We start from the raw sequence: 21,662 nt of genomic DNA, 5'->3' as shown, positions 1-21,662 counted from the left end.
TTCCTGAGTGTGCTGTGAGACACAGGGACAAGCCGTGCCACTGCACAGCCGGGCCAGGAGCGGGGCTGGCCCGGGGACTCCCCGCCCCGGCGGGCGGGACGAGCTGCGGGAGCGCCGGGAGCGCGGCGGGGTTGGAGCGGGACAGGGACCGGGACCGGGATTGGAGCTGGGACCGGGACCGGGACCCGGATCGGGACCGGGATTTGAGCTGGGATCGGTACCGGGGCTGGGATCGGGATTGGAGCTGGGATCGGTACCAGGGCTGGGATCGGGATTGGAGCTGGGATCGGTACCAGGGCTGGGATCGGTACCGGGGCTCGGATCTAGACCAAGAATCCAGCTGGGATCGGCACCGGGGCTGGGATCTGGACCAGGAGTCCAACTGGGATCGGGACCAGGAATCCAGCTGGGATCGGCACCGAGATTGGAGCTGGGACCGGGAGTGGAGTTGGAACAGGGATTGGAGCTGGGGTCAGGATCGGGACAGAGCTGAGATCGGAACCGGAGCTGGGGTTGGGATCGGCCCGGGGACTGGGACCGGAGCTGGGATCGTGACTGGGAGCAGGATCTGGATCGGGATCGGGACCGGAGCTGGGATCGTGACTGTGAGCAGGATCGGGATCAGGACCGGAGCTGGGACGGGGACCGGGATTGGAGCTGGGATCGGAACCGGGAGCGGATCTGGGATCGGGGTCGTGACTGAGCAGGACCGGGAGCGGGGCCGTGCCGGAGCCGCCCCGCAGCGGCCCCGGAGCCAGCACGGCCGCGATGGCAGCAGCCGAGGTGAGCGAACTTTGCTTGCCGGGGGTGTCGGGGGTGCTCAGCCGAGCGGAGCTGTCCCGGGGCCTCTCTGTCTCCTGGGACAGGCCCCACTCCTGCCTGGGGCTCGCGCTCAGGCACTTCCCAGCAGCCTGTGCAAACAAACACTGCTCGGCACAAAAGCTGCGTCTTCAGTTTCCTTCCCTGCCCAGACGTGACCGGGCATCCTGGCGAGTTCACTTTCTGCTCTCCAAATCTGCTCCATGTTCAAGTGTTTGTCATTGCCAGGCTGCACAGCCACTGCTCCAAAGAGTCCTGGAGATGCCTAAAATGAACATTTCGGCTTTGATTTCTGGACTGTAAATGTGTATGTTGCAATGTTTCTGCTGACACCCTTCTTGCTTTGATGGGAAGCTTTAAATACCTGGATACTCCTGGTCCCCAGTCAAGTGCTGAGCCTCTGGAACGGCCTTTAATTTAGCATTAATTTTGCTCTTGGGTGCACCAAATGAGTGCTGTGGAGCTCTAACATTTCTTTTTCAATTCTGATTCCCCTCTCTGCCTTCCCTCAGCTTTCTAACAAAGCTGCCTTTTACACATGGCTACACCCTCACCTCTGCAGGCTCTGTCCTGTTGTCCTTTCAGGCACAGGGACATGGAAACAGTCACCAGGGAAAACATTTTTCAGTGTTTTGTCTGGCTGGTAAAGCCCTGGCACAGATCAGCTTCCAGCTGTCCTGCCAGCTCCTTGCTGTCCATGGTGGTTATAGCGACCAGCATGAGAAGAAACTTGCCAGTGGTGTTTCAAAAATCAAGTACATTAGTAATTATCCCCTCTGCAATGCAGCTGTATTTAGTCCCTTCCTTCAGGTGTCCTGTAATTCCTCTTTGTGCCTGGTAGCACTGGAAAGTTGCTTTTGAAATCTTGGATAAATTGTCTCTGCCCAAGTAAAATTCTTACCCACTTCAGTGCAAGCCTGGCAGAATGAAAACTTCTTGGGTTGTCTTACCTGGGCAAGCAAAAATCTGAGCTGACACAGCTCAGGTGAGGGCAGCCAGGCTCTGAATCACTGCTGGAGAAGCTCCCACACAACACACACCCTGCTCTGGGCACAGCTGGAACCCTGCACAAGCCTTTGTCACTGCCTGGAGTGGGTGACACATTCCAGGGGGTGACCTCACCACAGGAATCCTGGCTTGGATGGGAAAACTCCACTTTTATTTCTGTGCTGGCCCACAGCTCTTTGTCAATGAAAGAAGATTGACAAAAAGGATTAGAGGATATTAATGTCACTTTAATCCTACTGATTGCTTGGTTTTTCCTCCCTTTACAAGGCCTCAAAACAGAAATTTCTGCTGGTCTTGCACCTTTCCCTGATTTCAATTTCAAGGACTCCCAGCAGAGTAAAATATTTTACTCCAGAAGTAAAATATATTGGAGGATTCCTGCGCCAGACCTTGGAGCTCAGGGGTAAATAACACTGACAGTGATGTGTTCTCCAGCTCTTCAACCACTTGCCAGAGGTCCTGAAGTCCAGGGGACTTTGTGGTCAGTGCTGTCACACTGAAAGGGGCTGAGCATGGACTCTGTATCAGATAAATGGACCACGGGATGTTATTTACTGCACAGGATTTATCTGGAGTCATTAGGCCTCTTTAATTAGCTATTATCTCTCTCAGGGGAATAAACTCTGGGGTGGAAGATTCAGTGGAAGCACAGATCCCATCATGGAGATGCTCAATGCTTCCATCAGCTATGACCAGAGGCTGTCTGAGGTGGACATCCAGGGGAGCATGGCTTATGCCAAAGCCTTGGAAAAGTCTGGGATCCTGTCTAAGATTGAGCTGGAGAAGATCCTGGGTGGCCTGGAAAAGGTATTTCTTTCCTTCAAAAACTGTCAGGCGAATGAATGGCTCCTGACCTGAGAGCAGCCTCCCTGGATTTAATAACTCTTGTGGCTGACTGGTGTTGGTGCTGTTTGCAGATCTCTGAGGAATGGTCCAAGGGAGTCTTTGTGCTGAAACCAACTGATGAGGATATCCACACTGCCAACGAGCGCAGGCTGAAGGTTTGGCTCCTCCAGCCTCTGGTTCCTGACCCTCTGCCTGACATTAAGGCCTTGTCCCTCTGTCCCTCTGGCAAATCCCTTTGGAGCTGCTGGCACTGAACCCCCTGGGCACAGCCAAGGGTCTCCAAGCCCCCTTTTGTGGCACTGTACAAGCACAGAAGCCAAAGCTGCCCTTCCCCAGAACACACCCCAGGTTACTGACAGGATCCTGGAGCTGAGTCCCTTCCAGGCAGGGAGATGTGCTCATGTGGATTGTCCTGTTTAGCACACAGAGATGCTGACAGAAATCCTGCTTTGTCCTCAGGAGCTGATTGGAGACGTAGCTGGGAAGTTGCACACTGGCAGAAGCAGGAATGATCAGGTATGGACAGAATCTTTTCTTCTCCTTTTGTATTCCTCCACCTCAATTCATTAATTCAATATTTTTATGCCGTCTCTCTCATCCCTGACACACTCCAGCCTGTATTCCCTTTAAATTAATGATGGTTTTAAACTAATGATGCTGCAGTGACTCATCCACCCGGGGAGTGGGATCTGCAGGGCTGCATCCTGCTGGTGAAAGGCCACAACATTCCACTGACATCTCTGAAAAACACCCTGACTCTGCTGGCTGGGTGCACACATCTTTCAGGATCAGTCTTTCAGGATGATCAACTTGTGTTGATTGGGAATTTTCTGCTTCAAATTTGACAGTGTCTGACAACTCCACTGAAAATAACAGATTTTGGTTCTGTCCATGGAAAGCAACAGCAGCTTTCACAAATCAGTGACCAGGGATGCATCCCACAGGAGGAAGAAATCCCTTCCCATCACATGGGAGGGGATAACAGTGCCAGGGGGTTCTGCTGAGCAATATTTGGTCACTAAATCTGTCCTGTTGTACTTGGCCTGGCTGTGGCCAATCCCCCACAGGTTGTGACTGACCTGAAGCTGTTCATGAAGAATTCCCTCTCCATCATCTCCACGCACCTCCTGCAGCTCATTGAGACCCTGGTGGAACGTGCTGCCACGTGAGACCTTTTCCTCAGTCCCTGTTTTCCATAGGTTTGGCCTTTTTGGGGCAGGACACTCCTAGGCTTGTTGTGTGACTGTGCAGCTGCAGGATCTCCTGTGCAGGGAGTTACAGACCTGTCCCTGCCCTCCCTGCTGCCTCTGCTGCTCACCTCTCTGTGCTTTCCCTCCCAGAGAAATCGATGTGATCCTGCCTGGCTACACCCACCTGCAGAAAGCTCAGCCCATCCGATGGAGCCAGTTCTTGCTCAGGTGAGCACCTCCCACCCTCTCCAGCCTCGGGGCCCTGCTCTGCTGGGGGGACAGCCAGGGCTGGTGACAAACCAGAGGGAGCCCTGCAAACTGGAACAGGAACTCCCTATGTGGCTCTGACCAGCTGGGAATCCAAACACGGATTGGGCAAGTCCCTGTTGCCCATCCTTTGGCCATTCTCACCTCCTGGAGTGGGATATTTTCCAGCTTCATCTCTCTTGTCCTTCCCCAGCCATGCTGTTGCTCTGACCCGCGATTCTGAGCGCCTGGGAGAGGTGAAGAAGAGGATCAATGTCTTGCCTTTGGGAAGGTAAGGTTTATTTCTTATTGTGATTCTCAGCCCCCACTTTGCTCTGAGATAAGGACAAGAGGCAGATCTGTCCATCCCCTGAGCCACTGGGGTTTCTATTCCATAGACACTGCAGCCCAGCTTGGCTCTCCAAAGACACTGACCATAAAAATATTTTCTAGTCCTTCTTGAAAATCAAGGATTACAAGGCTTCCATTAAGCAAATCTTCCTGTTTGGGAGGGAAAATCTGGTTTAGTCCAGAATTCAGGGTTTGATGAGCCTCAGACCACACTGTGAAATCAAAGTGAACTGGAGCAGGGAAATTTTCAGAGAGATGTCGTGACTAGAGCTCAGTTTTGGTCTGATAGTAGTTGGGGTCTCATGGGTGACTTCTGGTTCTTTCTCCCCTGGCAGTGGAGCTCTGGCTGGAAACCCCCTGGGAATTGACAGAGAGCTGCTGTGCAGTGGTAAATGTCTCCCTGGGACTACTCATAATATCTGGGATTTTGGGAAGCATCAGCACCTTGTCCTAATGGTATTTTGGATGTGTTGCAGCACATGAGCAAGGGGGTGGAGGGTAATGAATAGAAACAAAGTCACCTCCTCTGGGGCAGCGTGGTGCAGTCAGGCTCCTGTCAGGGCCAGTGTGACCTCCTGTGTCCATCCCCTTCCTTGCAGAGCTGGACTTTGCTTCCATCAGCCTGAACAGCATGGATGCTGTCAGCGAGAGGGACTTTGTGGGTAAGCACAGCCAAAGCCTCCCAGCACGGGGGGAGGCAGCTCCTGACACCTTCCCAGTTACCCTTCCTAAATAAGGAACTGAAATCCATCACTAGGATCTAAATCCCCACTCAGGGCTCCCTGGTTTGTCCAGGCACCCTTTCCCCTCCTGATTTCCTGCCTTCCCTGCAGTGGAATTCCTCTCTGCTGCCACCCTGCTGATGATCCACCTCAGCAAGATGGCTGAGGATCTCATCATCTACAGCACCAGCGAGTTTGGCTTCCTGACCCTCTCTGATGCCTACAGGTAGGTCTCACCTCTGGGCAGAGAGCTCCTCCCTCAGCCTCTCCTCCTCAGCTCCCCACGCTGGGTGAGGCAGTGGTTGGGGTCTGTCTGTGCACGAGGCTGACCCAGCATCAAGAGCCTGGCACCAAGGCAGCCTCAGGGTGAATATTCCTCAGCAATGGTCACTTATTTTTCATTCTGGTAACTTAACCAAGATTGCATTCACCAGCAAGTCCTGTCCAGGACCTGCTGGCAGAGAGAACTTCCTCCTGTGCTGGGAATGCTGCCAGAGCCCTTCCTTGCGTGGCTGGGTTTGCAATCCCAACAGACTCCTTGTCTGCAGGGTGGCACAGCCACAGCCCTCCCTCCATGAAGTCACACTAACACTTAGTCTGCCCTGCTGATATGACCCTGGAGGGAGAGCCCCCTTTAAAGTTTCTCTGTGAGAGGTGGGACTGTGTGAGAGCTCCAGACAAGGTGCAAAATCAGAGCAGCTCAGTCACTTCACTGATTTCCTACACCCTAAAGAGGAGCACAGTGAAGAGGGTCCTACACATTGCTTTGTGGGGCTGGGTCAGTGATGGTGTGTGTGTGTGGATGAGGGTTTTGCTCAGCAGTGCACTCCACTCATGTCCCACCCAGCTCTGGCAGCAGCCTGATGCCTCAGAAGAAGAACCCCGACAGTCTGGAGCTGATCCGCAGCAAAGCCGGGCGAGTGTTCGGACGGGTGAGCCCCAAAAAGAGGAGGAGGAGGGAGAGGAAGCTGCTCCTCTTGGGGCTGGAGAATCTCCTTCTTGCCTTTGTAAAGAGCTGTGGGTTCTGGAGCTGCCCTGGGGCTGTGCTTTGCTCTGTGCCTCACTCCCTGCCTCTCCTGTTCCCTCTGCAGCTGGCTGCAATTCTGATGGTCCTCAAAGGACTCCCGAGCACCTACAACAAGGACCTGCAGGTAGAGCCCTTGTTCCTCTCCACAGCATCTCTCCTGCTGGCTGGAGGAGTCAGCAGGGCTGGGCTGCTCAGCCTGGGCGGTTTTTGGGCCGCACTCAGGCTGGCTCAGAGCCATTTCCATCACTGTTCCAACACAGGAGGACAAGGAGGCTGTCTTTGATGTTGTGGACACCCTGAATGCTGTGCTCCAGGTTGCCACTGGAGTGATTTCCACCCTCCAGGTAAGGATTCTTCTCATCCTCTTATTATTCAACATTATCATGGTGCATATTCTGCGAGTAACAGATCTCCATATTGTTCCCAAATAAAATCTCTTCAGTGCCTCACCCACACTGCTCATTTTGGTCCCCTCTGCCAGCTGCTCAGAGCATTCTTTCAGAGCTCCAGATGAATTCCCCTCACCCTGCCACTAACACGTCCCAAGTAGGAGCTGATGGTAACGTGTCCCTGGGATCCTCCCCCTGCAGATCAACAAGGAGAGCATGGAGAGGGCGCTGAGCCCCGAGATGTTGGCTACAGACCTGGCTCTCTACCTGGTCCGGAAGGGAGTAAGTGCCAGAGGGAGAGCAGGAGCTGGGATTTCTTTGGGCACAGAGGAACTGAGCTGAGTCCCCTCTGCTCTGTCCCCTTCCCCCTGCAGATGCCCTTCAGACAAGCCCATGTGGCCTCTGGCAAGGCCGTGCAGCTGGCTGAGACCAAAGGCATCACCATCAACCACCTCAGCCTGGAGGAGCTGCAGAACATCAGGTTTGTACCTCTGTTATTTCACTTCCCTGCACAGGCAGGGCTCAGCCTCCCTCATCTGCCTTCCCCAAAGTGCCTGGGCTGGGCAGCACCTCAGCATCCTCCTGTCCTCAAATATCACAAAGGCTGAAACACTGAAGGGGGACAACATCACCTCCACTCCACTCCAGCAGGGTGGAATGGGCATGGGCAGGAGCTCTTGGGAGGGGCTGGGAGACACCTCTGCCCTGAGCAGGAAGCCCCCAGAGGGCTTTGGCTCTGAAGTCCCTCGGTGTCCCCTTGGAGCTGCTGTCAGAAGCTCCAAGCTGATGTCAGAAGCTCCAAGCTGATGTCAGCAGCTCAGGAGCGTTTGGCCTGGGGAAAAGGCTCCGTCCTCACTCCCCCAGCCTGTGCCCAGGCCCTGGGCAGGCGCAGCAGCCCAGAGCCCCCTGACAGCCCCTGTGCCCCCAGCCCCCTGTTTGGCAGCGACGTGGCGCAGGTGTTCAGCGTGCTGAGCAGCGTGGAGCAGTACACGGCCGCGGGCGGCACCGCCAAGAGCAGCGTGTCCGCCCAGATCGAGCAGCTGCGGGAGCTGCTCAAGAGGCTCAAGGAGCAGGCTTAGAGTGTGGGGAGAGATCCCGTGCCTGCAGCAGAGTGCCTGTGCCACTGATCTGGAGTTAATAAACACTGAAATGTCCAGTTCACTGAAATCCTGCTCCTATCTCTTTGCTCTTCAAAAGCTCACCCTCCCTCTTCTCCTCAAGAAGCCATCAGCACCCTTTTGCCATTTCCAATAACTTTTAACCTTCACACTTCAACAAGATACTCAGAAAATAAATAGAAGTAAGCAAGCAGGTAATAAACAAATAACCAAAAGTAAGCAAGCAACAATAATAAACCTAAGCTGCGCTTAAGGGGAGGTTTAGGTTGGACATCAGGAGGCATTCTTCCCAGAAAGGGAAGACCAAACATCAGAAGGGGTTGTGCAGGGAGCTGGAATCTCCATCCCTGGAGGGGTTTAAGGGAAGAGCGGATGTGGCACTCAGTGCCCTGCTCTGGGTGACACGGGGGGTGTTGGGTCACAGGTTGGACTTGGTGTCCTCAGAGGGCTTTTCCAACATAAATGATTCTGCGACAAGAAAAAAAAAAAAAGAAAAAAGAAAAAAAAAGAAAAAAAAAAGTATAAATAAGTAAGCAAATGAATAAATAAGTAAAAGTAGGTGATAAATATATTTAAACCCCAATTAACAAATAAGACGGAGGGGAGGGGAAGGGAGGGGAAGGGAGGAGACCACTCGCCTCTCGATGAAATCCGGCTATCCAGAAGAGAGCCTGAAAGTTCCTGGAGGCGCCTTTATGCCGGGACACTCGTGGCTTTGTCCGGAGCCGACCGTGGGACAGGACCTTGTCCCTGTCGGGCTCTGCAATCGCTCATCCCGTTGGGGCGGGATCGGGACCGGGACCATGACAGGGATGGGGATCGGGACCGTGACAGGGATCGTGACAAGGATCGGGACCGTGACAGGGATCGTGACAAGGATCGGGATCGCGACAGGGACCGGGACCGGGCGCCCCTCAGCCGCGGCCCCGCCCCTCTCCCTCAGCGGGCCCTGCCCACAGCCAAGATGGCGCTGGCGGCCTCAGGCGGCGGCGCGGCGGGTCCGTGCTCGCTGCCGGTGCTGCTGCTGTTCCTCCCGTTCCTCCCGGGGCTGGCGGCCGGTCCCGCCGGGATGCTGCAGCCCCGGGACACCCCCTCCCGCGAGCGCAGGGAGCTCGGCGGGCTCTGGAGCTTCCGCGCCGATCTGTCTCCGGGCAGGGACGCCGGCTTCGCGCAGCGCTGGTACCGGCGGCCGCTCCGGCAGGTAGCGGGGAGCGGGGCGGGCGCTGCCCAGCGCCGGGCACGGGCCGCGCTCTTTCCCCTCCCAACGGGCTCCTTTCTTCCTCTCTTCCTCTTTCCCTGCCTTCTTCCCCCCCGGGCTGGCGGAGCCGCTGCCGTTCTCCTCACGGTGCTGGCCCGGCCCGGGTTGTTCTTGAGGCAGTTCCTAATTAGCAGCCCCTGATGATGCCCCGGTGCTGCTCCTGAGGCAGACACGCTTTGAACGAGCCCCGTTCACCTCCAGGTGCCTTGCACAGCGCTGAGCTTCCAGCAGCATCGGCACAAATGTGCCTGGAAGGGCACTGGGAGTTGTTTGTTCCAGAGTTTCAGAGTGCTGGTAGAAAAGTTTTGATGTGGCTGAGATCTGCTTGGAAATATCTGCATTGCCTGACAGAAAGGAGTTATCCATTTTATACATAAAATCCCTAGGTCGTTCATTATTTCTGTTTTTAGCCTTTTGTCTGATTTTGTTGCTGGACTGTGGAAGGAGAGAAGAGCTGAAGGGCACTGTGCTGCTGGAAGTTTTGCAGAGGAGAGCAATCCTGAGCTATGCCCCTTTCAAAGAGAGGCTTAGATGAGTGCACTCAGCCTGTTTTAGAGCTCAGAGAATCTCCCTGAAGGACACACGGGTTCTGGCCAGCACAGCAAGGGTTTTCCTGCATCAGATGCTGGAAAATCCTCTTGCCCATCCAAGGATTTTCCCACTAGGAATTTCTGATGAGGGCACTGGGCTCTGTGCAGTGCCAGTGCTGAGTCAGCCACGCACATGATGCCCACCCTGGGTGCTCAGACCTTCCTCATTCCATTTCCTGAGGCTTCCTCAGGAAAGGAGAAGCTGCAGAACTCCTTGGTGCAACATCCTGAGTGCAGAAAGTGCTGAAAATGAACAGCTTGGCAGCAGCATCTGGATTCCTCAGTTTTCAATGTACTGTGACACTGCCTCCCTCTAATCTTCATATTGGAATAAGCAGCTGAATGGATTCCCAGGGAATCTCTGTTGCTTTTACACAGTGAGAAAGGCTGGGCTGGTACCAAACAGTCTCCACGAGGAGAAAAATATCCCAAAATACTCATTACTGCCCAAAATATCTATTATTTTGTTACACTTTAACTACAGCTCTTAGCTGACAAACAGCACCACAACCCCCACATTGCTCTGGAGCTGTGAAGGAGAAAATTCCCGCTGAAACAACAATCTGGGCTTGGGTTTTCCCTCCTCACTTCTCTGATTCCATGATGCCAGGGCCATTAATGAAAACATTTCATTGTGCAGCAGGAGGGGCAAAGAAAGGAGCAGCTGCTTCCTGTAGGAACAGGCAGGTTCTAATTAGGGCTTGTATAGGAGCTGTGAGACATCTCAGCAGTTTTTAAACAGCTTCTCCCAAGTATTTCCCCTTGGCAGAGGCATTGTGGGGCTGTCAGTGAAGGGGGACACCTCCAGCAGTAAAACTCCTCTTTTTAACCTCTCTGCTCCCTCCTTTTCCCCCTAATCCCTGCCAGAGCGGCCCTGTCATTGACATGCCGGTGCCTGCCAGCTTCAACGACATCACGCAGGAGCCCAGCCTGGAGAACTACATCGGCTGGGTGTGGTACGAGAAGGAGGTGCTGCTGCCGGCGCGCTGGCTGCAGGGCGATCCCGCCCCCCGGCTGCTGCTGCGCTTCGGCAGCGCCCATTACTACTCCATCGTGGTACGTGCCTGGGGCCCTGTGCTTCCTAAATCGGGCTGGGATAGAGGCACTTCCATGGTTGGTGCAGCGAATGCGTCCCTGGCTCGATGGATCCCCTTCTGAGCTCGTGCCCGTCTTCCCCCAGCAAGAATGAATCCCAGTTTCTCTGATCCTGCGGTTTTGGGATTGGTAATTTACATTTCCTGATTAATGGATCTGCCCCTCGGTGACACTTGGTGTGAGCCACACCTAGCTCCCAGCAAAGGGAATCCCTCAAAGATCAGGGCTGATCCCTCAAGGATCCTTTGAGGATCGAGGTTGATACGGTGATGTTCGAGGGTGCCAGGATGAGTGAAGACAGGAAAACCTTGACTCCATGTTTTAGAAGGCTGATATATCATCTCACTATCAATCATCTCACTATCATCTCATTATCCTACCATTATCATGTCATTATCATGTCATTATCATGTCATTCTCATATCATTATCATATCATTATCATATCATCATATCATCATATCATTATCGTATCATTATGATCATATCGTAATCACACCATTATAATAATATCATATCATTATCATATCATTATCATATCATCATATCATCATATCATTATCGTATCATTATGATCATATCGTAATAATACCATTATAATAATATCGTATCATTATCATATCATTATCATATCATTATCATGTCATTATCATGTCATTATCATATCATTATCATATTTATTATATATGAAAAGTATACTAAAAAATAGAGGAAAAAAAGGATCCACATATCATTATCATATCATTATCATATCATTATCATATCATTATCATATTATAATATCATTATCATATCAATCATATTTATTATATACTAAAAGTATACTAAAAAATAGAGAAAAAAAGGATCCCAGAAAGCTGGGAAGGAAAGGGAATGGAATAAATAAAAGCTGGTGACCCTCAGAGTCCGAGGCAGCTGCATCTTTGGTTGGTTGTTAAGTAAAAACAACTCACATGAGCCAATCCAAGATGCACCTGTTGGCAAACAATGTCCAGACCACATTCCACAGCCATCAGATATTTATTGTTTACATTTCTTTTCTGAGGCTTCTCAGCTAGAATAGGAGAAAAAATCCTAGCAAAGGGTTTTTCATAAATATCACGGCAACAGGTTGGTCCCTCAAAGACCCTTTGAGGATCAAGAGCCCAGGTGCTCCTTGTAACTGGACTGTCCTGTTCTCTGCTGACCACAGAACCCCAATGAGCCATTTCTGTGTCTTTCCTTGCAGTGGGTGAACGGGGTGCAGGTGGTGGAGCACGAAGGGGGGCACCTGCCCTTTGAGGCTGACATCAGCAGCGTGGTGCAGAGCAGCCCAGACACCCTGTGCCGCATCACTGTGGCCCTCAACAACACCCTGACCCCCCACACGCTGCCCCCGGGCTCCATCCAGTACATGGCTGACAAGTCAAGGTGAGTCCTGGGGTGTTCTGCTGCTGGGCTCATCCCAGGGGTGTGGGAGAGGGGGGTTTGTTCAGCTGCTGGTTCAGAAATCCCTCACTGGGGTTGTATTTATGGTGGGTTTGTCGGTGGAGCTGTGAGGAGTTGAAGCTGTGGTGTTGAGAGGAATCAGCAGTGAGTTATTGCATCTGTTTGTGCACAGGGGGCTCAGATTGGGGGATTTGCCAAGTTGAATCCAGGGCAGGCTTGAGAAGCTTGGATTCAGCTGGGAGCTGCAAGTACCAGCTCTCCTGAAGGAGGAAGATCTTTGTTAATTTCTTTGTTAACTGCAAAATCCTTCAGTGTAACATCTGACAGATCCAGCCTGGCATAAAGATATTTTACATGATTATTTTGCACTGCCAGCATCCACATGCTGCCTTCAGCTGTGTAGTGAAGTGTGATGCAGCCTTGCTCCTGTCTTGCTCACTCAGGTACCCCAAGAACTACTTTGTGCAGGACACCAAGTTTGATTTCTTTAATTATGCTGGCATCCACCGCCCAGTTGTGCTGTACACCACCCCTGCTGCCTACATCGATGACATCACTGTGACAACCACTTCATCAGACACTCTTGGTAGGTCCAGAGCAGTGACAGCAGCTCCCTCGGGCTCCGAGTGAAGGTGCCAAGGGCAGCAGGGAAAACATCCTGCACAAGTCTGACTGAATTTGTTTCCTAGTGGCTTTTCCTGAGGCCGAGCTGTCTCTTGCAGTCTCTGATTGTCTTTGTTTCTCTGAGCCAGCCACGGTGCAGTATCAGGTGGCAGTGGCTGGCAGCACAGCCACTTCCTTGTCCCTGAGTTTGCGTGACCAAGAGGGGAAGGTGGTTGCTACAGGTGATGGCCCAGTGGGAGAGCTCAAAGTCCTCAACCCAAACCTCTGGTGGCCTTACCTGATGCACGAGAACCCTGGATACCTGTACTCCTTGGAGGTAAAGTGGCATTTCCTCCTCTCTGGGTGTGTTTAACAGGGTTAAGGCACTGCCATATGACCTGTCCTCTGTCCTCTCATGGGCCCTGTGCATGTGACCAGAGTGGCCCTGCTAATTATGCACTAATAAAATCAAGCTTTGGCAGCTTCTGAAGGGGGTGGCAGGGAGAAGGGCATTCCTGGAGTGAGCTCTGAGCTGCTGGCCCTTCACACTGAGGGTCCATGCATCCCCTCTGGGGAGATGCTGAGTACATCAGCTGGAGCCTGGGAGATCCTGCGGGAGTTAAGGATCAGTGGTGATGTTCAGCTGCAGAAATCAGGGGCATGAGCTGCTCTGGGTTTCCAGGGACTCAGGGTCACACCTGGGAGCAGGTGATGTGTCAAGGTGCAGGGCACAGACATGGCCTGGGGGGATGCCATGGGGAAAAGACACTGAAGTTTTTTTGGGATGAGCATCCAGGGGCTCATTGTTCATCCTCCAGCTTCCACACCTGGATTTGTATTTTTTGTTCAGTCAGACCCGGCTCCCCCCGGCAGCAGCAGTGAGGAACAGGCTGTGTGCTGAGGGCTGGGAAGGGATGTGGGGCCAGAATCTCCCTCCCAGACAGGGGAGGGGGTGCTGGGCATCCCTGTGAGGATCCCTCCTGTTCCTCCCTGACTGCAGGTGAGGCTGCAGGCCCAGGTGGGCAGGGCCCTGCTGGAGGACGTGTACACGCTCCCGGTGGGCATCCGCACCGTGCACGTCACCAGCAGCCAGTTCCTCATCAACGGCAGGCCCTTCTACTTCCACGGGGTCAACAAGCACGAGGATGCAGATGTAAGTGTGGCACCCACGGCAGGGTCACCCAGGGCCACCTCAGCTCACACTGCTGAGGTGTCACCTGTGCTGCCTCCCCTCCCCTCTCTTCTCCAAGGAGCTGTTTCCTCACACCCTCCTCCCAGGCTAAGCACTAAGGGGACACCATGCCCAGTCCTGCCATCCCTCAGGGCACATGGATGTGCTGGTGGGGACACTGAAGCATCTCCCAGCCACAGCTTTCAGGCAGACATGCTGGCAGTCAGTCAGTCAGTCTGCTGTGAGGGTGGGGAGGCCCTGGCACATGTTGCCCAGAGAAGCTGTGGCTGCCCATCCCTGCAAGTGTTCCAGGCCAGCTGGAGAGGACTTGGAGCAGCCTGGGCTAGTGGAAGGTGTCCCTGCCCCTGGCAGGGGGTGGAGATACGAGCTCTAAGGTCCCCTCCAGCCCAAACCCCTCTGACTGTGCCAGGGGCTGTCGGGTTCCCCACCCTGGGCAGGGCTGGGGCTGGCTCAAGCAGGGAAGCTGTGTTCACAAGGGCTGGTGGCTCTCTCTCCCCCCAGATCCGTGGCAAAGGCCTGGACTGGGCCCTGATTGTGAAGGACTTCAACCTGCTGCGCTGGCTGGGGGCCAACTCGTTCCGCACCAGCCACTACCCGTACGCCGAGGAGATCATGGACCTGTGCGACGCCTACGGCATCGCGGTCATCGACGAGAGCCCGGGGGTGGGCATCAAACTGCCGTAAGAGTGCCCAGCACCACCCGCCCTCGCTCCTCTGCTCCTCCCTCAGCTCTTCCCAAGTCACCGGTTTGACACTTCTGTGCTCGTTGTGGCACCCGTTGTGCTGATTGTGAGAGTACTTTGTTCTGTTTGGAAATCTCCCGTTGCGCCACCGGTGGTGCCTCATGATGGTGCCTCATGATGTTGGGCAACCAGAGGGCATTTTGCCACATTTTGCCACATGGCTGCATTAACGAGCCCAAACCATGGCCCTGACCTGTGCAGCAAACTTTGGGGAAATAGGGCAGAAGCCATCCTCAGCCATCCCCAGCGTCAAGGCTCTGCTGTGCCCAGAGGCTGAGTTGTCACAGGGAAATGGATGATTTTACACCCTCACCTCCTGCTGTCTTCCAGGGAGAGCTTTGGGAACAAGTCCCTGCAGCATCACCTGGCCGTGATGGAGGAGCTGGTCCGCAGGGATAAGAACAGGCCCTCGGTGGTCATGTGGTCAGTGGCCAACGAGCCGGCCTCAGAGCTGCCCCCAGCTGCTCACTACTTCAAGTAAGTGCCTCTGCTCCTCATCTCTGGGCAGATGATGCCTCTTCTTCCTTTGGGATGGCACAGAGAGGTAGTAAAGGGAGGGCAGGCATTTTTGGGAACACTGGAATTGAACCTGTGGAGGCAAATTAAAAATGGAACTGCTGCACAGCTCAGAACTGTCCCAGCGTGTTGGTTCTGAACCACCAAGACTCCACAAAATTACCAGGAGTCCACTTGGCTTGAGCATCTCTCCTTGAGCTAAGGGTTGAGTAACATCAGACCTGGTGAGAATTCCTTGTTAGCTCTGGAAGATGAGTGCTGAACCCTTTGAGATTTACAGCAAAGCTGTAAAACAACTGGCCTTTCATTCTGAACACAAGGCTTTGCAGTTAGTGCTGCTTATTTGTTCTGTGGCTTCCCACTTCAAAGCCACTGCTTTGAGTCCCTGCAGCCCCCTTGGTTTATTTCTAAAGAGATTTAAGCTTTGGATAGCCCAGAGGCAGCTGTGTAAGGGGCAGCAGACTGTCCCTGGGAGCTGAGGTGCATTAAGAGAGAGCTGAGTTTCATTCTTCAGGATGTTCCAGCACCTCCTGCAATGTCAGGGCAGCAGCAGAGCTCGACTCTCCCATTCTGTCCCATCTCCCTCACTCAGGGCTTCCTCAGAAACATCCACCCTCTGCCTGCTGGGGCACAGGGCCTCAAGAACACATCCCAGGAGTTGTTCAGAAACTTCTCATTTTTACAAATTTGTCCTCAAACTCAACTGTCCCTTCAACCTGTGAGCTGCTGGCACCACCCCCGTGCCTGTGCTTGGTGCTTCCACTCTGCTCTCTCTCAGGTGGCGTGGCACCCCCTCGGTGACAGATATTCTCTTTACTTCTTTCAAACACTGGCTGCTAAATCAAAAGCAGCTCTGGGGGGTGGAAGGACAGCCTGGGGAGAGGGGGCTGTGCTGCTCCATGCTGTTGTTGAACTCTTGCTTTACTGTTTGCAAACAGGACAGTGATAGCTCACACTAAAGCTCTCGACCCCTCCAGACCAGTCACCTTTGTGACAGATGCTAATTACGCTCTTGATCGTGGTGTAAGTTTGCTTTATTTTCTAGCTCTTTCTTTTCTTTTTTATTTTAAATTCATACATGAAATTTCCTCCTCTTGTCACTTGTTTTATGCTCCTTTCCCCCCAGCTCCTACCTAAATTTACTGGAGATATTAAGCAGGGAAGGGCTAAAGAAAAATTACATTTTTGTTTCTAGTAGAAATCACCTTATCCTGTAGTTGTAGCTCAGCTGAAAAAAAAAAAAAAGGATCTGTAAGAGAGAACAATTCTTTGTGTGCAGGATTATGCTCCTGGATTCCATTAATATTGTCATGCTTTGCCATGCCATTGATTGTGTTTACTAATGCTCAGGATTTTCACTTGCAATTAAGCCAAAGCTTAAACCTCTTTAAAATGCTCACAACCCTTGTGGAAGTCTAAAGGAAGGAAGCTTTGCTTTAATTCCTGCTTTCAACTGCTCCAGATCTTCTTTGGCAGATGTCTGTTTGTGTTGAATAATCTAAAAGCTCCTCCAGCTCCACAATTAAAGCCCTAGAGCTGGATCAATAACCAAAAGGCAATTTCCTTGGATTTTGGGGCCTTTCATTGCATGGACTAAGGATTTTTAACACCTGTATTTGTTTCCAGGGGAGATCCTTGTACAATAATCACCTCTAGCAGGTGAGTTGGTGCTGCCACACATCCCTGATCCAGGTTACACTTTGGATTTCTTCTAACATGTCCTCTGATTAGCAGGAATGGCTGCAACTCTGAGGTTTTTCCTCCCCACCCCAGAAAAAAACCAAACCTCTGGTGGTTTTAAATTTGAAGGAGTCCAGCAGGAATCTGCTTTTGGATCTCCCATTCCCACTCTGCCCACCTGGAGGAGCTCAGGCAAACAAACCCAAAGAACAGATCTCTCATACACTGATGTGATATTAGAACTTTTTTTTTCTTTTATTACAAAACATGTTAAGAGAACATTGAACAAGTTACATACAACATCACTTTATTTTGAGGGGGCTTTGTGCCCTTTTATCACACTGTCCATGTGGTAGAAATGGCAGATAACTTGCAGAATGCTTTAGTCTTAGTATTGCACCATTGATGCACAAAATTTAGTTGCTAGTCAAAATATTTGACCACTCACTTGATAATCACATTCCAATACTCAAAAAGAAAAAGTACATCTAAATGTACCAGCAAGCCAGAGACATCTTGGAAACAAAAAAACTTCTAACAAACCTGAGAATGAAACGTGTTGATCTTGTCTAACTCTTTGCTGTGACTTCCTAATCTGTAAGAAAAATGCCAAATTAATGCTGTTAGCTTATTAAATTTATCCTTTTCTTTTTCTGAGAAAGATTATATTGGGAGGGCCTGAGTGATGGGGGAAACAATTAGTTCTATGTGTAATAAACCTGGATTCCATTCAATGAATCCAAAGGAGGATTTAGATTTACAAGAGAAGGTTGAAGTCTGTGCCAAAACACTCTCACCTTGTTTTCTGCAGGCTCCCTATGTGGATGTGATTTGTGTGAACAGCTACTTCTCCTGGTACCACGACCCAGGCCACCTGGAAGTGATCCCACTCCAACTCACAGCCCAGTTTGAGAACTGGTATAAAACCTACCAAAAACCCATCATCCAGAGTGAATATGGAGCAGACTCAGTGCCTGGGCTGCACAGTGTGAGTGTTGTGGTGGAAACTGCTCTGAGAAGGCAGAAAATTGTAACTGGGAGAGGCTGGCACCACTGGGCCTGGCTTTGCTGGGAGATGCTCCAGCTGGGAGTGTCCAAAAGGCTCCAGGATTGGGATCCTGCTCCCAAAACCACAGAGCTTTGCCACTCACTTTATCTGCTAAAGAGGACTCCAAAATCTGTCTTTGAAAATGCTACAATGCTTAAATGAAAGCAAATCCTGGAGGATGGAGGTTCCTGGTGCTGTCCCGTGCAGGGGGGTGGCACTGCTGTCCCTGTCATGACACAGGCCACCAGGGGAGCTGGCACTACCTGGAGTTGTGTTTGTGATGGTCACAAGAGGCAGCTCAATGCAGCACAGCCAGCAGAGCAGGCAGCCCAGAGCTGCTGCTCAGGGGTGGCTGTGAGCCCGTGGGATGGGGTTCTTTGTGCCCTGAGCCTGCTCCCCTGGCTCTCCTGGCAGGACCCCCCCATGATGTTCACTGAGGAGTACCAGCAGGCCCTGCTCAGGGGGTACCACTCTGTCCTGGACAAGAAGAGGAAGGAGTACGTGGTCGGGGAGCTCATCTGGAATTTTGCTGATTTCATGACCAATCAAGGTGAGCTTTTATTTATATTCTAAACACCTCTCCATCCTCCCTGGGAGCTTAGTGGTTGATGCCACACAAACACTGTGCTGAAGGGTGGGACAAAAGGCCCTCTGTTCACCAGGACAGAGCACAGCTGGTTTTGTCACAAAATCCAGCATGACCAGAGCCAAGAGGGAAGGTCCTGCCTGTGCTTAATTCCTTTCTCCTGCACAGATGCTCCCAGGAACATGGGACCATGCACAGGGGAAGCTTGTGAGGGACCCAGATTGCTCCTGGGTTTTGGCCACCCTCAATTCAGAGCCTCAGGCAGCTGTCAGGGCCATCTCACTTGCTTCCAGTGTCACCTACAGCTGCCCTGGGAACAGAGCACCTCAAATAATCATTATTTACTTGGCAGAGTTCAGCAGCAGAGGAGCAGATGCCACGCTGGCACACAGCTGTCTCACCATGACTCTCCACTCATTATTAATAGATAAGTGCAGTCACAAAGGAAGGGAAATTCCTTAGTTTACAGTGCAGTCCCACAGAAGTGAAACAATCAGTAATGAACCTGTTCTGCTTATGCCACCTGCAGTGGGTTAGGTGAGCAGTCAGGGGGAGGGAGGAACAGCACTAAAACACCCTGCAGAGCACCAGGACAGGCATTAGAGAGCTCAGGGATGGCAGTGCCCAGAAAAGCAGCATCAAAAAGGACTGAGAAAATGTAGACAAGGTCAGACACAGATGCAATTCCAGTCTCTCTACGTGTTGCAATCCTTTTATCTAATTTCCTGTGAAAACTAAAACAGGCAGAAAGGATCCAGACACCACACAGGACAGTGAACAGGCATCACATTTCCTCCATCCAATCTGAAGGTGGAGCCAATCACCAGTAGCTAGGACACTGACAGTGGGCACACCCCAGTTAAGCTGTAAAAACAAGAACTGCAGCTGATTGCTCTGTCCCATGCACGGATCCTGCCACGCTTCCCTGCTCCACCTGACTGTGCAAAGAAAGTGCAGAGGTCTCTTCCACCTGGCCCCATTTAGTACCTACATTGTAACAGCTCAAACAGGGCCTGGAAGAGCCTGGTTTATACATTTCTTTTATTTTGTAACTTCTCTGCAGGGACCACACGAGTTCTGGGGAACAAGAAAGGAATCTTCACCCGCCAGCGCCAGCCCAAAGCCGCTGCCTTTGTTCTGAGGGACAGGTACTGGAGGATTGCAAATGAATCAAGCTGTCTTCCTCCTGTAATGACATCACATTCCCTCTTCCTCAAATGAAAACAAAGGGTTCAGTGGCTGGGGATTATGTTGAACTCGTTATTAAATCTCTGTTTAAGTAAGTTTTATGCCTGATTCAAGTCTTGCAAGTCCAATGCGATTTCTAGTCCACCTGAAGTAGTTACTGTGATGCAAAGCAGATCAGAAACTTTTGTTTCCTCTGCTCAGCCACGTCTGGAGGCTTCTTGTTTCCAGGCAGGAAAACAAATATTCACTTTCAAGGAGCTGAAGTTAAGAAATCCTGACTGAGGTATCTGTTTATGGCAAAAAAATTACAAATATTACATGATACAACTCAATGCTGAACTTAAAAACAAAATCTAAGTTACTCTAAATGAACATCACATCCCTCTAAAGCAAATGAGGTTTTCCAGTTAAACTCCCCTAAGGGTTAAGACTATTGAGATCACAGCAAACTGTCCACAGGACTGCAGAGGAGCACAGTTTGTGCAGCTGCTCTGGCCTGACAGGATGGATGTGTGAGAAATCCTGAGCATTCCCAGCAGCCAGGAGGGGTGTGAGCCACCCAACAGAGAGTTTGGAATTCCTGTTCCAGCAGCAAGGTGGAATGTTACAGAGGGAGGGACTACATCAACTCAACCTGAAATCTATTTATTTTACAGTACCAAAACTGCCACTGTCAGACACAAACTGTCCAACAATGCCACTTCCCTGGGGAAGGGCTTCCTTCATATTCAATCTCAGCACAGGAAGAGCAGCCCAGAGGGAAATTCTGTTCCAAACTTGTCTGGGAGTGGCCTGAAGCCCTCTGGGGCAGGGCCAGGTGGAAATCCCTGTGCTGCTTCAGTGCTGTCCCTTTAGGCCTGCACCCCAGCCTAGGCCAGGCTTTAGCCCGGCATGGAGCACAGCAGCACCCACAGCAAAACTCAGAATATTCACTCTGCAAACTTCCCAGCACTGCCCCGAAAGCAGCAGCACAAGGAGCAGAACAACAAGAGCAGAGGCTGCCCAATGCATTTGGGGAGTTACAATTTGGAGTTTGGTTACTGGAATTTACAGATTCTGGGTGCCACTGGTGCCATGACTCCTGTTCTGCAGCTGCCTCTGTGTGAGAGCCTCAGGGAAGTGACCAAATCTGACCATATAAAGCAAAGATTTGCTTTTCTCCCGTGTGCTGGCCAATTCTGTTCCCTTCAGAGGTGGTACACGAGGAACCAGCAGCACCTTCCACCCTGCCCCAGCAGAATAAGGACCCAGATGTTCACTGCAGACTCCACAACAGTTTTTCTTGTGTTTTTAAGGGAAAAGAAACAACGCTACAGCATTCCTCACGCCGTGCTAGGCCTAGATTTTCTCTAGAACTAAAGCCCCAGAATATAAAACTATGCACAACACAAAGACAGTTGTTCAAACACACCATGGTACTGCCAGCTAGCAGTGTTTGAAAGTCATTTCAACTTCTCCATCATCCTTTAAAAACTCATTTTCTTCCCCAGTTTCAACAGACCTGACCCAAACACAGATGAGGATTTGACATTGGTCACTCCTTACAAACCCGGGCTCAGCTCAGCCCCCCCAAAATCTGAGCACACATTTGAGGGTTAATTCCTCTTGTTCTCAGCAAACCCTGCCCTGCCCAGCAGCTCCCTCTCCAAATCCAGGGACACATCCAGCAGTTTTTCCAGGGATTTTGTGGTCTGTGGGACCAGCTTTGAGCAGCCCCAATAAAGCAGAAAGTGATAAAAATCACAAGGTTGGGATTTTTTTTGTTGTTTCTTTTTTTGCTTAAAGAACTGTAAACATTGAAAGCCTCAAGTCAACGCTGCTCAGCCTTTACACACAATGCTCAGCCAGACACAAAGCTGCAGGAATTCTACTGGGAACACTGGGATCTGGGGAGAATCAAGTGCTTTAACCCTTCTACTGCTAAACACACACAAGGTCTTGGAAAAAAAAAAAAAAACAAACCACACGACTTGGTACAATTTCTAGAAACAGAATTACAGTACTGACATTAAAAACAGTT

At 51.5% G+C, this 21,662-nt stretch overlaps 2 protein-coding genes across 2 annotated transcripts; both read left to right on the top strand.

Moving 5' to 3' along the window:
• Positions 1–263: 263 nt before the first annotated feature.
• Positions 264–7,935, top strand: LOC120507863 (argininosuccinate lyase). Its single transcript, XM_039721007.1, has 16 exons — positions 264–783; positions 2,440–2,634; positions 2,745–2,828; positions 3,133–3,189; positions 3,741–3,838; positions 4,014–4,091; positions 4,324–4,401; positions 4,796–4,848; positions 5,060–5,122; positions 5,294–5,408; positions 6,030–6,114; positions 6,274–6,333; positions 6,470–6,553; positions 6,800–6,880; positions 6,973–7,079; positions 7,527–7,935. The coding sequence occupies exons 1-16, from the start codon at positions 769–771 to the stop codon at positions 7,675–7,677; spliced, it is 1,404 nt and encodes a 467-aa protein (XP_039576941.1). The 5' UTR covers positions 264–768; the 3' UTR covers positions 7,678–7,935.
• A 420-nt stretch (positions 7,936–8,355) lies between these two features.
• GUSB (glucuronidase beta) lies at positions 8,356–21,050 on the top strand. Its single transcript, XM_039721006.1, has 12 exons — positions 8,356–8,917; positions 10,432–10,620; positions 11,887–12,068; positions 12,530–12,672; positions 12,839–13,026; positions 13,690–13,842; positions 14,383–14,561; positions 14,955–15,101; positions 16,079–16,163; positions 17,632–17,808; positions 18,283–18,418; positions 19,518–21,050. The coding sequence occupies exons 1-12, from the start codon at positions 8,681–8,683 to the stop codon at positions 19,673–19,675; spliced, it is 1,974 nt and encodes a 657-aa protein (XP_039576940.1). The 5' UTR covers positions 8,356–8,680; the 3' UTR covers positions 19,676–21,050.
• The last annotated feature ends 612 nt before the right edge of the window (positions 21,051–21,662 follow it).

This window comes from Passer montanus, unplaced genomic scaffold (genome assembly GCF_014805655.1).
Source record: "Passer montanus isolate IOZ18808 unplaced genomic scaffold, ASM1480565v1 scaffold44, whole genome shotgun sequence".
Taxonomy (NCBI): domain Eukaryota; kingdom Metazoa; phylum Chordata; class Aves; order Passeriformes; family Passeridae; genus Passer; species Passer montanus.
The sequence above is the reverse complement of the archived record's forward strand: the minus strand, read 5'-3'. Positions and strand labels throughout refer to the sequence as shown.